The sequence below is a fragment of the Pseudomyrmex gracilis genome, unplaced genomic scaffold (assembly GCF_002006095.1).
Source record: "Pseudomyrmex gracilis isolate BER0280 unplaced genomic scaffold, ASM200609v1 scaffold_4, whole genome shotgun sequence".
NCBI lineage: Eukaryota > Metazoa > Arthropoda > Insecta > Hymenoptera > Formicidae > Pseudomyrmex > Pseudomyrmex gracilis.
In genome coordinates this window covers 379,209-395,026 of record NW_018020588.1, presented here as the reverse complement: position 1 = coordinate 395,026, position 15,818 = coordinate 379,209, and the positions used below count along the sequence as shown (strand labels likewise).

Here is a 15,818-nt window from a genome sequence, read left to right as displayed (position 1 = left end):
TTTCTCACATTCGTTGATTAAACGCGTGGCGCGACGCGACTCGTTCTCGTCTTTGGCTTGTTTTACGACTGTTACGACTTCGAGAAGATGATTTACTCGGGAGCGACGCACCGGGATTTTAATAAAATGGCACGCGAGAATATCCCGCGCTTCCCTTGTTTCGCACATCCAGACGGCCGTGTCGCCGTCGTTTTTAATCCATTTCTTCGCAAAGAGAAGCACATTGAATAAAAATGCAAACAAAAGAAATTGAAAAAAGAAATTGTCTTCTTTCGAAATAATACCTTTGAGAACAAGTGAAAATTTATACCGACACATATGTTGAACGAGTCAAAGTGTAATTTTGCTATTACAGTTTTATCTTTAAAAATAATATCTGCTCATGCATGTATTATACGATACATGTTATAAGTCGTTCATGCATGAAATAAGTTATATGAGTATGAATAATATTTTTTATGTATCCTTCATACATATAATGATTACAATATCATATATGCATGGATACTTTTAACAAGATATTAATAATTCATATATAAAATATTAAACCGACTAGGTGCGCAACGTGCAAAGTGTTCGTTTTTCGTGAAAAGAAGCTTTTCCAGGGAAATGGCGTAGAAAGATCTTGCTAGAGAAGCGACAAAACTTCCGCGGAGCCACTTTGCCACAAAACTCAAAAGCACGCGCAAAGTTCGGCGCGATGTAACGCCGGTCTCACCGCTTTTGCATAGTTCAAGTCGCACCTTCGCAAACTCGTCCGGGAAGCGAGTCCGCGAGCTAATATTCGCTAACAGAAAAGTTAATCAACAAAGTTAAAAAGGATTTCATTATTTTAAATAGTCCTTAGATAACTCCCGAAAAATACTAGATTTTGTCCATCATTTTAAGATTATTCAAAATACTCAAGTCCAAATATAATAATAATAGTACAAGAGAGTTAAATGAATAGAAGATTTTCATTCCAATCAATTTTTTCTTAGTCTGTAATTGTTTTGATAGCCTGTAAAACCGACTAACGACCAACCCTGTCTCGAATCTGTTCCGAACGCGTTCCGACAGTCATCTCTGCTATCGCCGACAGTCGCGACGTTTTCTCTTACTTTTTCTGCTACGTCTACGGCAATCTAAAATTGAACTGCCAACCGCTGGTAAATGCAACGCGCCTATCGCCGCTATTTTTCCGGTTTTTTTTTCACGTTTGTGTCGACTTATCTGCGGCCGCATGCCTTCCCTCGTTTATCCGATCTTTGACGGATTGCACCCCTGGGAACCACTAACGTCGGGGACTATCCATTGCTTTACTATGTCCCTGTTGCTTTGTCTCCCGCAACACGCCGTACTTGTCACATAAAACCAAGTTTCTATTCGATTTCAAATGCAGTTGCAAAATTTTCGTCGCAATTTGTAAAACAAAAATATATAAATGTCAATTTTTATACAATATTTGACGTGCACTAGCGATCGAAAATTCGCAGAATTTAGCAAGAGAGATGGTTTCTCAATTTTTAATCGCTAATGTACATATGTACTATGTATATATACTAGCAATAAAAAATTCACGCAATAGGAAATCTAAGAGCAAGAGGAGTGGTTTCTCTGCGCCTATTCCGCGAATTTTTGATCACTAGTGTACATTCTTAATATCAACCTTACATAATTTATATTCTTCGATTTCTAAGCTGGCTCAAAAAAAATAAATCGAAATCAATTGAAATTTTCAACTTCGATTTGAGTTTGTAAACATCCGCAAGTATACTATGGACGATGTCTAAAAAGTAATAAAAAAAAGCGTGGAACTCTTCCGCCTGTTCTCAGAACGCGCTCATAGAGCTTCTCGACCTGTCATCGTTTCGGTCTGACAATACTGGAGCACACTCCAAGGCAGATTCGCTTCCCAATAAAGGCTGCGGTACAAGGCAGCAGGAGTGGAGATCAATGTGTGGAGCGACCGACTCGACGGAATGCCGGCAAATAGCCACTCAATCGATGCGGTTAAGCCAATAATTGCTTGGCATTCTAAGGTCCGTTGTTGTTAGTGTGTTCTATGCATATATATGTACGCGAACAGCTTAGAGTGTTATCTATAAACAGCATTCTAAAACCTTATTTGGTCTAACGCTTAAGTAAGAGTCATTCTAAAGCAACGTTCTATTTTTAATATTCCACACACGTGCGTTGCTAGTCTAAGAATTATACAACGTTTCTTTTCCGCGGTGTTTTAGAGGTCAAGAATATTCGATTCTATTAATATCCCGCAACAGAGAGAGCCCGAAAAAGCTGACATATCAAAATTCCCGAACATAGAGAAAGATTATGGTGTTCGTTTACCGGTGCGTACCGAATGTTTGAACATAATTAGCCGCATCGATCGCAACGTTAAACACGAGGAGCACACACTCGAATGTAGATGAGGCAATTACCCGATCTCGGTAATCATCCATCGATCTCACGCGCGCCGCTTCTCGAGGCGGTGGAGCATATCGAAAAGGACGTTTCACACGTCGCAGATCTCGTTGACAAACGATAGATATAGAGATTTTGTCAAAAGGAAGGTAGCTGGAATAAAGAAAAGTTGCGAAGAGAAGCGCGAGGATGCTGCAAAACCAAGGAAAAAAAACAACCGCGAAAAATCTCGCGGAGAGACGAAAAACGAGAAATTCTTATGGGAGCTTTCGTTTCAGTCGTGCGCGGAATCTCTAAGCAGCGAAGCGCGTGAAGGTGTCCGCGGGAGTGCAAATTTAATAGGCGAAACCTGACGAAAAATGTCCTGGGCGAGGATAAACTTGACGAAAGTGAAGAACGAGAAAGAGGATGAGAGAAAGGATGAAGAAGAAGGAAGAATTCTCGGGAGGAATTTATAGGCCCCGAGAAGATGGGGCATAAACGGTTGAGCGCCGCGTCACGTCTTCGCTTCGCTTGCTCACTTTCGTTTTCGCCCTTCGTTATCCACCGCGAAATTTCGCAGAAATAGATTCCTCGCGACGAGACGACGCGTGCAGTTTTGCGACCGCGACATTAAATTATGCGACACACACCACACGATATATCTACACCCTCGAAATTTCCAAGATTGAATGAATAAAAATGCTATACCGCGCGAAGATGTGTCAATGCAAGAAAATATCGAAGTTTACACACGTGTCAAATTTGATATTTTGAACATGATGATGATGTCACAGAGAATATCTGGATTTTTTCTCTTTCGCGAAAAAAGTTTTCACTTCCCGAATATGAAGAACTTTTTGACAGAACAGACCAGGCGTATTAATGTGTGATGAAAACCTTTGTTAAATATGTACATGGCATTAAATCATGTAGAAATATCAGATGAAAAGAAAATATTAATGTATCTAAAAATATACGCGTATTTAAATGTACCTAATACTAAAATATAAAAGAGAGAGAGAGAGAGAGAAAGAAATATGGCTTTCATTGATATTATGTATTTATACGCATTACTTTACTTGCGTCTACGAATGAGATAAATTTTATGGTCGTATAAATGTGAGTTATAACGTGCGAAAAAAAGGCGATCGAGCAGTCATCAGATATCCCGCGTCATTGAATTACTCAGTTTCATACGCACGCCTAAAAGTTCAGATAAACTCGCAAAAAAAAAAGAGCTTTTCTCTCGCTCTCGCAAATAAAATCGCGTGCGACTAATTTAATTACACATTGCAAATACGAGACGACAATGTGAGTGTGTATATAGCACACATTACAACACGATACTCGAGTATCAATTTAGTCGGCACGACTAACTTTCAGTCCGTCATTATTGTCCTTTCGTTTCGTTCATCATCTTTTTCCGTCTATTTTATTTAGATATTTATTTTTTTTCCTTATATATCACGCAAATGATAATCTGCGAAATTAAATTAAAATTCTTAAGCAAAGCAAAGAGAGATGTGTGAGTCTTGTGTGAAGATTCTCAGCGATTTTCATCGCGTGACCTTTCTATTCTGAGATTACTACGCGCACACATCAAGGCGGAGATTAATACGATCGCATGGATAGAAATCTTGAAGAATTGTGACAATTCACGTGGTTAGGTTGTCTCGAAATCTTGCAGAATATGTGAATAATTGAGTAATTTTGTGCGTGATATAAAAGAATTTATAAACGCGACCTTCAAGAAAAAGGAATAAAAATATCAATTTTGAGAGAGAAAGAGAGAGAAATGTTATTACTCGTCAGATATATGTTTGAAAATAATGCCCGCATACGATGCGAATAGTAGGTAATAAGGACAAGCGCTTAAGTGGCATTTCATGGCACGATTATGTTGATCCAATCATAATTTTAATTAACGAGCACTTTTGGAACTCTATAATAATAGCTCTCGGCGTTCAGCAGGATTAGGGCTAATTTCAAGTCACAACACTTCCTTCGCGAAAGTAACAAGATTTTGGTTGCCGATCTTGATATAATGTTATTACGAGTCGATAACTAATTTACCGATGGTTCTCTCAACAAATGTTTACATGCTTCGTCAACTCATACACTAAACTCTTTTCGCAAAACAACGTTCTTGTGTTTTAAACAACGACTTTGCGTAAATTTATTCAATAGATTGTTAATAAATGTTGTGTAACAATATTTTCAGAATAATTAAGTGCAAAATACACGATAAATTAGCAAATATTTATAAATTGCTTTCAATGTTCAGCTTTTTCATTGAATAAACTTGCTACTCGTCTTTGCATATCTATACAAATTACATATCTATACAAAAAAAAAAAAGCTTTCACAATATATTTTCACAGAAATTCAAGACCCTGACTTAAGGAATTTCAGTTCTAAATGAATATATTAAAAAACCGATTTTTATAACGATTTTACGGCAACAAACAATAGTTGTGAAGAGAACAATATTTCGAATAAATCATTTTTTTGTAGTAAAAATGCATTTCAATAATGTAGTATCATAACATATCTTCCAAATATTTCTAGAGTCTTTACATTCGAATGCAAAACAAATCGTTGAAAACAAATAGATTGTTTTTCCGATAAATCAGGATCGTCGAAGGAGGTTAAAGCACCAACGTTATCATCCAGCCCCGGTAACGTTCGTTTCGTCGTCTCGACGTCGAATGCCGTCGACAACTGTGAAGATGAAGGAAATGCAGGAACGAGGAAAAGACAAAGACAGAGACAAGGAGAGGTTGGTGGGGGCTGGTACTGTCGAAGGGAGACAGGTGGGGGCACCCAAGGGTGGCGAGGGGTTTAAACGGTGGATGACGTCGGTCGGTCGGTCGGTCGGTCGGGGGATGCAGAGGGGAAATCGCGCCACGCTCGCTGGTAGCGATCAATACTTCGCCACCACGCCTCGCATTCGCCACCACCTATCTCTCGCGTTGCGTTGCAAGAGAGAGCAAAACTCGACTCTCCCACTCTCGACGTCAAGAGAGAAAGAGAGGGTGGGATAGTCGGGCCGGAGAACGCCGATCACCTTGGACTTGGATGGATCCGAGCTTTAACCCCTTCCTCTTGCAAGAATCGTTCTCTTCAACGTGAAAAAACCTGCATAATTATATTGTAAAAGATGCGCACCACCCACGTATATTTTGCGTTGCTACGCGCGATATGAGAATTAATCTAAATCCGAAGTAATCTAGCGAATAACAATTTTAAATGAATTTCATTTAAAATGCAAAACGCGCGTGTTTTTTTGTGCATGACACTGTGACTCACTTGTACATATTTAACTAATATGCAGTCATAAAATTAAATCTCTTTAAATTTCTCTTGTTTCGCTCTTTAATCATTTTAGTTATGGATAGATGCAAATTTTAATCTTCTTCCAAGGAAATTGTTCTCTTTAAGAAATATAGCGAGCAAGAGACAGAGTGTTACGTAGAGTCGTGAAAAATTTGCACAGCCTGTACATTATTTATTAGTTATACTATATGTATCACAGTTTATGAAAATCAGAAATGACCGTTATACAAGATAAATGACTTCGCCAAAGCAGTCTGGAGATCATTAAAAATACAGAGTAACAACGTTTACACGTACAAAAAATTTTATGTATATTTAAACTAGATTTTTTTCTCAATTCCATATCTTAACCTAATTTATATTCTCACATAATATCGCCTATTTGATCTACGAAATGAATTTGATAAACGGAATGTAATTCGACTTATATGCCTCATTATTATGCTCGCGTACGTTTTAACATTAGAAAAGAGAATCACTTCCAAACTAAATATAAAAAAATCATAACTAAGCTTCGAATCGAGATTTTTTTATATTAAAACTCCAAAAATCTATCGCTTAGTAAGATACCAGAATCCTCTCGCGAAATAGCGTAAGTGAGATGGGACGCGGTCTAATGCAAAGAGAGGGGATTCATGAAGCGTTTCTTCGACGAGCGAATGCCCGAACACGCGTGACCTCGTTCGATAGGGTCACGATACATGGGGAGGAAAACGCGGAAAACACGAGATGGCAGCACATTTCGCAACTAAGTAACAATTTTCGGCACGTTATTTCATGTTTGTTATGTAGATGTTAGAAAATACAGACAAAAAAAAAAAAAGTTGCAGACTCCACGTGATTCGAAATTTTGAAAAATCACACATCAAACAAATAATCACTAAATCTACAAAACAAATATTTTTTCTTCAAAGTATTGATTTTTTTCTGTTTTAATTAACAAGTTTACAAATATCTAGTTTATTTCAGTCGATTTATACTTGCAGATAATACAAGTAGAAAACTTTCTTGCGACAAATCTCGCGACTGAAATGTTATACGTTTTCTAATTATTAAATTGCCAGCTGTATGTAGGAGAGAACACAGTCTCGGAACGGACAAATAAAGCGTGAAACATACGCGATGTAGCGATATACAGGCGAATAGTCGCGACTAATCGATGTGCGGTACGTGCGAGCTGAAACACACGTTATCGTGGCGGTAAACACGATGGGTAAACTACTAACTAGTCCAACTAGCGGTCGTTCGACTGATGCTGAACACATCCGTTGTTTCGCAGACACGACAATGGCGCGCGTGTGCTCATCTGTTATCGTTGAACATGATTTTAATAAAATGCCGATAACGCGCACGCAGACTTCCTACGCCGGCCGGCTGAATCCGCGATAATGGAAATCTCCATCTTTCTCTCTCTCTCTTTCTGTCTCTCTCTCATTTTGCTTTTTTTTTTTACTCTTTCTTGACAAATTTCGAACCGATAACACATGTAAACGAATTCGTCTTTTTTTGTTATCAATCGTCAATTAATGAACTAAAAAATTCTTTTCGAAGTTTATTAATTGCAATTAATGTAAATTACAAAAAAAAACTTCTTTTTGAAATTTACCCATTACGTGATCAGCAATAAAAGTCTGAACATGTATATAAGTTCTATAAAAATTATGTATTAAACTTCTTTTTATCTATTAAAACAAATTTTATTAAGTTCAGTTTTTTAATATCCGCGTAACTCACAGTATTTTTAATCAACTTTCAGTCAACTTTGTTTGAAGAACTTGTGCCTGAAAATAAAATTTTCAGACAGGCAGAATTGCTCAAATATATCAAAAGAAGACAGAAAGAGTGAAAAATCTCGCGCTCTCTCAGTTGTACGCGAATGCAATTATTCTTGCTTGTACGATTCAAGGCAATTAACGCGTCATATTTTAATAGTGTCGAAGTGTGACGAGCGACTACAGTTTCTTTATTAATTTGTTCTGATTTATGTGCGCTGTAGCTCTCGCTGGACGATACTGTTCGCAAGCGGTAGATCGATAACGCGCTTCGTACGGATGATACGCGACCGAATAAATTATTCTTTCGTCAAATAAAAAAGTGCTCGATGTGCATTCGATAAATATGATATTCCACGATTTTTTCGCGTGAGAATATTACGCGATGTTTACAAGTGTTTCTCAATGTGTATAAAATTGTACGAGCACGCGAAGAATTTCTTTAAAGTGTGATTTTATTTATCTAGAACAAATAAATAAACAAACAGCGTCAATATAATTCACAAACATCCTTATTCCACATAGCACACCACACACATAATATATTCCCCGCGCTAAAAGTTTCTCAAATATAAATAAAAGCTCCGAATAAAACGTCGTTCGCGGCTAATGCGAGCAGTATGTTGCTCCGACCGGGTCTGATTTATTGGTGATATCGACGGGCAGTCGAGCTGTAGCTGTAGCGATAATATCGTGTATGAATTCGACGTGGTCGCGTACATGTCGGCGTTGTTTCGGCGGCGACGCGACGGATTTAGGCGCGTCGATAAATAACGCCGCCAGGTGCGCGAATATACGCCGAAAAGCTCGCTCGTTCGTTCGTACGAACGGGTCTTCCATGTCGGCGGCCACAGACCATAAATTAAGGTCAGAGCCAAGAGCGATGTAAGCGACAAGCCGCAAGAGAAAAAAGAAAGAGAGAGAGTGAAATAGAATGATGCGAATAGATATGCAAATCACATACACGCTCGGCTGTTTACGTCTGTCGATCTGCTGTCAAAGCAATATGCTGACGAAATAACACACAGAAAATACAGCGCGGCATAGGAGCACACGCGTAAGCATCGCACTCAGGTGATAGACAGAATTCTGTGTTCAGAACCAGAGAAGAGTTTTAGTTTTTGACAGAATTTTAATTTTTCTAAACAAGTGAAAAAACTTAGTTTCTCCGAAGAGTGTGAGAATTTACTCTTCTTTTTTAAGCTAAATTGATAAACTTCAACTATTTTAAAACTAATTTTAAAACTAATTTTAAAAAAAGACCATTATATGTTCTTCTCTCTCTCTCTCTCTCTCACACACACACACACACACACACACTCATTTTTCTGATCAAATATTAATTTAGTAGTTTTTCAAATCTGAATAATTAATAATTAATTGTACGTGATTTCAGGTATTTCTCACTAATTAAAAATTATTTGTTTTAGGTAGAATAAACAAAACAATCTGTGTGAGCAAAGTAACGAGTGAACAACGTACTCCTATGTTATATTCTCTGCAGCAATGTGCTCGCGCTTTAACTGTCATTACATTGCAGCTTCAACTTAAAACTTCGAATCCAGTTCCCGTGTAAAACTTTAATCCGCTTCTGACTCTTTAATCTGTGTACGCTCTGATCAAAATCGCGTTTACTCTGGATATAAATTATCAACGCCTCGGCCACTTTTTGATACAATATATAAATCGAAAACCGCGTCTGACAAAAGTATTACGGTAATAACGTGTTTAACCGCAAGAAAAACAACGAGCGATACGATACTCGAGAAGCCTTTGGTGAACAAGTGGCCGACTTGGAGAGTAACGTGTACTGCGGCATATGTTTCAAGATGATATGCTTGCGCACACCTTCAGCTACATTATTGAGTTTCCCTTTAACCTCGTGTGATTCCCCTAGACCAGAATCTTCTCTGAAACAATCGCTGCTCAAAAATCTTTGCTCCTTATTTGTTGGATTTATGTGCTTTATTTAACAAAGCTTCAAGGCAAAATATTTCTGAGAAGTCTGTTTTTTTATAAGACAGAGAGAGAGAGAGAGAGAGAGAGAGAGAGAGAGAGAGAGAGAGAGAGAGATGAAGAGAAAAAAAAAGAGTGCACTTACGCGTATATGTATATCGCGGATCGAAAAGCCAGCAGAGTCTGTAAAATAATAGGAGCAAAACCAGAAGCGACAATTAGCCGCAGGCGAGAAATGACGCTTCTCCGAGGTGCTGGCCAAATTGGAGGTTAACCTGTCACTCGATGGCAGATCGATTTTATGGCGCGCGAGGGCGGCGGAGGGAGAAGGAGAAAGGCGCAGGCCACCGATCGCCGCGCGACCACGAAGAAGCGATTACTTATTATGTAATTTCTGGCACTCACCTGATCCGCGAGTCGTGCGTACGTGCGGCGTAACTGGTGCGGCTCGGTGCGGGTGTATTGTTTCGTCCGTAGACAGCGGAGAAGAAACGCAGACGGTGATTATGCAGAGAGAGAGAGAGAGGATGTGCGGGAGAAGCGGCGAGGTCACACACCGTGGCAGCCACCGATGCGATTCCGACGACGGCGGTGGCAGCGGCGGCGGCGGCGATTGTACACTCCGCGTTTCGCGTTTAGCACGGCAGCGTAAAATGAGAGAGAAAGAGAGAGAAAGAGAAAAAATGTCAAACTTTATCACGAGTGCAGCATGATGCGCGACGGGACTGCGGACTGCGTACGACAACGACAGGACAGAGAGACAACGACGGGTACACTCGCGCGGCACCACCGACACTCAATGACGTCATACCACCGGCGGCAACATGGAGCCCGCCGCCGACATACACGCGACGACGCGACACGAACACTACGACACGACTATTACGACGGCCACGACGGCACCCGCCGCGCACTCCGACCGCTCGCTTCTTTTAGTCGCAACCGTCGCTCTGTGCCGCCTAACCTCAAAACGTCAGCGCTCGTACCCGTGAGTGTGACCAGCCGCGGCAACGGACGCACCCCGTGCGCAACGGCGGCGAGACACGAACCCGAACTGAGACGAAGTCTCGACCGAGTCGCACCGAGTCGGCCCGAGTGCGGCTTCGACCGCCGAGTTCTCCCATTGGTCACACATCCGCCCTGTCGTCGTAGTTCGCGTTCATTCGGTCGCTCTCGTTGTAAACCAAAAGTTATTCCGGTAGCGTGAACGGTGTGTTGAGGTTGTAATTCCGCGATCGGTTGACATGTGAATTTTACCTAACCTAACCTTTTATATCCGTGCTTCGCGTATTAAAACTCATTTGATTCCCTCTCGTTAATAAGACAAATCTGGCTCATTATTTTAGTAGCGCGAATCGTCGAGACAAACATGAAGACAAATACAATTTCCGGAGTAATCGCGCTCGACCGCGCTTGACTTTATACGCGTGATTCGACAGTGAATTTTGCTTCGGTGTGAACGCGACGTATTTTCGATTTCTTGATTTTTTTCGATCAGTTTCCCGCCGGCGTAGCGAAAAAACAGAAGTAACTTGCACAGTAAGATACAACAAATGATAAATAACGAAAGCTTTGTGTGTGTGCACACAAAACATTTTGTAAATGTGAAGTAACTCCGATGCAATTTGCATGCATATCGGAGTTATTTTGCATTGTAATTTGTGTTTTTCAAGGTTGCCAAGTTAGTGACTTTACGATTCGTGAATTTTGTAGTCGCGCGAATTTTTAGGAACGATCACACACGTATCCAAATAAAAACGACATTTAAACATTTGTGTCTCAACTAATTCTCGTAGAATCGAAGTTACATAGAAAAATAAAACCCGCGTTACACACATTGTTACGTAACTAAGTAAGACATTTGTGTTCTTTCACAGTTTTTCATTCAAGATGACGTCATCCGTTTACGTCTCCCGCATAAACCAAATCGATGCCGCTGAACTAGACTTGGAAATCTACAACGTTCTGAAGAACCAGACCAAAGAAATCACCAAATACACTCCACCCGGTATGATCGACAAGTGGCAAGCGGAAGTGGACGTTATTCTGAAATTTCTCATATGGAAGTTTTCGCTGCATCACGGCTCCTCCACATTCGGACAGCGACTTCTCAATCTGCAATATGCCAACATCTCTGAGAAGAAAGCTGTTCTTTACCTGATCCTAACTGTTCTACCTCACTATCTAAAAGACAAATTGTCCACTGTGAGTTCTTCGGATCACGTGATCGTTCAGAAATTGAAAGTTTTCGTCGATTGGACAGCGAACGTGATCGGTCTCATAGAGATCGTGAATCTGCTCGTTTTTCTCCATCGAGGTATACAACCGCGCGTGATTGAGCTTATTCTAGGTCTTAACACTCGGTCGATAACGACTCATCGACCCAGAATCATTGGCTACTCGTATATGACGAGAGAGCTGCTGTGGCACGGACTGATGGAACTCTTTACTGTCGGCTTACCTATGATAAACTTCCACTATCTGAAGCACGTTGTAACGAAATTGTGGCGACGTAAGCCAACGATAAGAAGGTCGTACCCAGTGTTAGACGCCTCGACCAAGTGTGTCTACTGTGGCGAAAATCCGATTCTGCCGTCGCACGCCGGCTGCGAGCACATCTTTTGCTATTACTGCTTGCGAGCCCACTTCACGGCGATGAGGGCATTCTCTTGTCCCGGTTGTAACGTGGAACTCCACACCGAGGATATGAAGAGATACACGATCGCGAGTACGTTTTCGAGCGACGACGAAGAATCGGATGACAGTTTCGTGAAGGTGGACGATGGATGATAAACGTATGTACAGTTTTAGTTTTCAAAAATAAATAAAGTGATATGAGCGGTGATTGGAATAATATGGTGATGAGTGTAAGTGCACACAATAAGCTTTAAATTTATTATATTTTGATTTTAATAAAATAAAAAAACGTATCTTTGAATTAAAAAAAAAAACAAAATTGTTTGATATTGCAAAAACAGAACTAGAGTCTTAGAAAAACAAAATTTGCAGCTATGATCAAAGTTGAACAACAAATTGTTGAAATAAAACGAGTGTTGATTTGTCGAAACGCGCGGCAAATGAAAATAAAAGTACAAACATTTTATATTAAAAACATGTTATAATATAAATATAATTAGTACAATTGTTAAAAGAAAATTAAAAATATAAAAAAAATGAAAAAATTACAAAGACAAAATTTGTCTCTTTGGTTGTACAATTGTTTGTTGATAGATAACGTCAACAAAACAAAGATAATAGGATGTATTTTTGATTGTAGGAAAAAGGAAAAGGGATTGTGTGTACGATATTTATCAATATTTATTTATTAAAAATAGCAATATACAAAATCTTCTTTATTTTTTATTTCAATACAACAAATCCCAATTATCGGGCGACTAACATTTTGTTTCTTTAGTATTTCTTTATTTTCGAAATAAACACTAATAATAATAGATCAATATATATTATTCTGCCTCTTATCAAAATTAGAATAATTATTATATAAAAATATTACGCTGCGCTATATATATATATTATTATAAAACGCTTCACTTGCCGCCGCACAGGTCGACGAATCGATCATTTACATGCAAAAATGACACGTTCATTAATTAATCTATCGTTCAATTGCTGCACCTGCGCTCGATGGGCGGGTACGTCCCCGGATTTATCACACGTGAAACGACATATAAGCACTTAGCACTATAGCACAGAAAAAAACGCAAAACACATACACATAAATTAACAGTTTCCATTCGCCTCTCTTATATAACGTTACAAATTTCATTTAAATTCAAACTCATCTTTTTTTTTTTGGAATGTGTGTGATTTAAATATACAATTGCATATAACGCGATTTCTTTATCAATTTATGTACGAAACAGTTTGTTTTTCTTTTTTGAAAGATGGTACTTTAATTTTTTTTTAAGACATGCGCGTTTATATCTTAAACTCTTTCGCTACACTTTAATACTAATCTCAAAAAATTTATCCCCAAAAACCTGACCAAAACGCATGTACGCAATTTTAATTTTATTTTTTGTCTCGATTTGCTTCACTTTTCATCATAATTAGAATTGCTCTTGTAGAAACATAGTTTTCTTAAAACATTGTGTCGCTCCTTTTGCGAGTCAAATGTCTTGATTATTCCTCGCGGTTTTTTTCGTATTTACTCCACGCTTAGGCAAAAGCGCGCAATAAAATTTCCAGTATTTGGAGCATTAAAGAACAAATGAGAATACGTAACGAGGCCCCCATTACTTCTATTGACTTTTATGTGGAGATCATTTGCGCGCAGTGCATTAATTAACTGCTTTGAATTGTGATGATACCAAAAAGATCAATATACGATCAATTTCGATTGAATTGATGACTTTCATGATTCTCAAATTGTGTTTTTGTTTTTGTGTTTTTGGTGTTCTCTTTGCGTTTTTTTTAGCTTGTCGATAAATTACACAAATATCTGCGAGTTAATTAAAGATCTTGATACATTGTATGCACTATGGTGGTCGTTATTAAAAACTCAAAAATATTGATCTTGTAGTTGAGAATAATCCATTACGTAAAATTATTGTTCACTGGAGTTAAATCAAGCTCGCCCGCGCCGCAGCACATTGGATGATTTAATTCCGATAATTAATTAATTGTCGTAATTGAATTAGATTTACTCTTTCAATTTTAATTTTGCAACTACAAGATTAAATTTTCGAGTTCTTAATGCAAATATCATAGATTAGTCCGACGAATTCTTTGATTATAAATCAATATCTTCAAATCGTATAAACAATCGCACATATTTCTCGGTAGAACAATGTGATTGAATTTTTCGCGCAAGAACTTTTCACACACATACGCTCTGTGCGAGATGTTCAAGAAATTAGATAAGAAAAAATATTTTCAAATCCACAGGTTTTGATACGATAAAATAACAATATTTAAATAATTCGTCTACTGATATTTTATCTCTCACTGTTTCTCACTCATGACGTAAAGACATATTGAAGAAATATATATTTACGACATGCTATACATAGAATTTGATGATTTGCAGATTGTGTTCTGTAAATCGCATTAACTCCGGCTGAGTGATGTCGTTGTTTTTACAAGGGAAAGAGAGGAGAGAGTTTCTATGTGTCACATGTATATTTGATAGATACGAAAAGTGTCTTCTCTCTCTTTCTTTCTCTTCAATCGATTAATCAGGACGCTCGAGCGCAAGCTAGAAAATTTTTGTTTTATCGTCGTGTCGATCTTTTCTTTGCGTTTCCTTTTCTTCAACGCTGATTTCTGTTTTGCTATATACACACGACATGTATATACTAATGTACACACTATATACGCGCGTATACACAAATTATTTCCACGCGTTCCCAGGAACATATTGAACAGCTTTCTCACAAAAGTATATAATTCTATGCAAAGAAATCGTCGATTGCTAAACGACAAAGAGACGATCTTGTCACGCAATGTTTTCATTGTTTTCAAGTGTTTGTTCATTTGTCGCAGAATTCGCAAAAGCAAAACTGAGATACTACACAGAAGAAAGACAAGTTAGAATTTCGGAAAATTATAATTTTCTCGATTTTGTTTCTTCAACTATACATCCTGCCTCCGCGAGATATTCTTTAAAAATATCCTCGTAATTTCTTCTCACCATCTTATGAGATTATTTATTAGACAGTCTAAGTGAGAGAATGGAGTGCCGATGATTTTACAAAACAAGTGTTGTTTTTCTCAGTTTCGAAAACGTACGCGCGCTACTTCGTTTTATATTTACGATTCTTTACGTATACGTTAAATGTATACGCGTATATATTTTAATCCGCAGCGTCATTGAATTGTGTTAAACATAATTCTCTCGTTCCGTCTCGCGTACTTTTCTCTACAGAATGTCATCTTTTTCTTCGAAGAACGCTCGTTGTTGTCGACAAGACACGTTGCAGCATTCCTTTTTTAGTTACAATGATCAGTATCACAATTCATCACTACCACTAGAAGTGTTATGTTTTCTCCCTTGCGAAGAGATGGGCAGCAACCTGGGGCGGCATAACGGCAGGCGCAACTGGATGAATGTGATGTGCGGCATTTATTAAGATACCGTGAAAGTCTCGAGAACATCGTAAAAAGATGTTTGACTTTAGGTTCTAAATTTTCCAAAACGCTTTTAGATGTCGTAAAGCTGGCGAACGAACAAGAATGCGGAACTGATCAGTCGCATCGATTTAATTGGTCCAAACTACTTTACTGGACCAAGTAAATGTATTCGTATTCGCTGTTCGTTCGATACTCGTTTGCTAGACGTCTTGTATCAACCTTTATAATGTGGTGTGTGTTCTAAAGATTAAGATCAGTTTAAGACTGAAACAATGG

At 38.6% G+C, this 15,818-nt stretch overlaps 2 protein-coding genes across 5 annotated transcripts in view; one reads left to right on the top strand and one right to left on the bottom strand.

The window, feature by feature from the left end:
* The window catches only part of LOC109856677 (stress-activated protein kinase JNK), a 129,540-nt gene extending 119,597 nt beyond the window's left edge, over positions 1 to 9,943 (bottom strand). For all 3 annotated transcript variants that reach the window (XM_020432230.1, XM_020432221.1, XM_020432241.1), the window contains exon 1: positions 9,855 to 9,943. The gene's annotated coding sequence lies outside the window, so the exon portion shown is untranslated. The remainder of the gene's footprint in view (positions 1 to 9,854) is intronic.
* Positions 9,870 to 12,927, top strand: LOC109856704 (peroxisome biogenesis factor 2). 2 transcript variants are annotated; one of them, XM_020432287.1, is made up of 2 exons: positions 9,870 to 9,949; positions 11,327 to 12,927. In XM_020432287.1, exon 2 carries the CDS (start codon positions 11,340 to 11,342, stop codon positions 12,237 to 12,239), a length of 900 nt encoding a protein of 299 aa, XP_020287876.1. In that variant the 5' UTR covers positions 9,870 to 9,949; positions 11,327 to 11,339; the 3' UTR covers positions 12,240 to 12,927. The 2 variants fall into 2 exon arrangements, with proteins under 2 accessions (XP_020287876.1, XP_020287867.1); XM_020432278.1 differs by lacking the exon at positions 9,870 to 9,949 and adding an exon at positions 10,517 to 10,988.
* Positions 12,928 to 15,818: the final 2,891 nt, after the last annotated feature.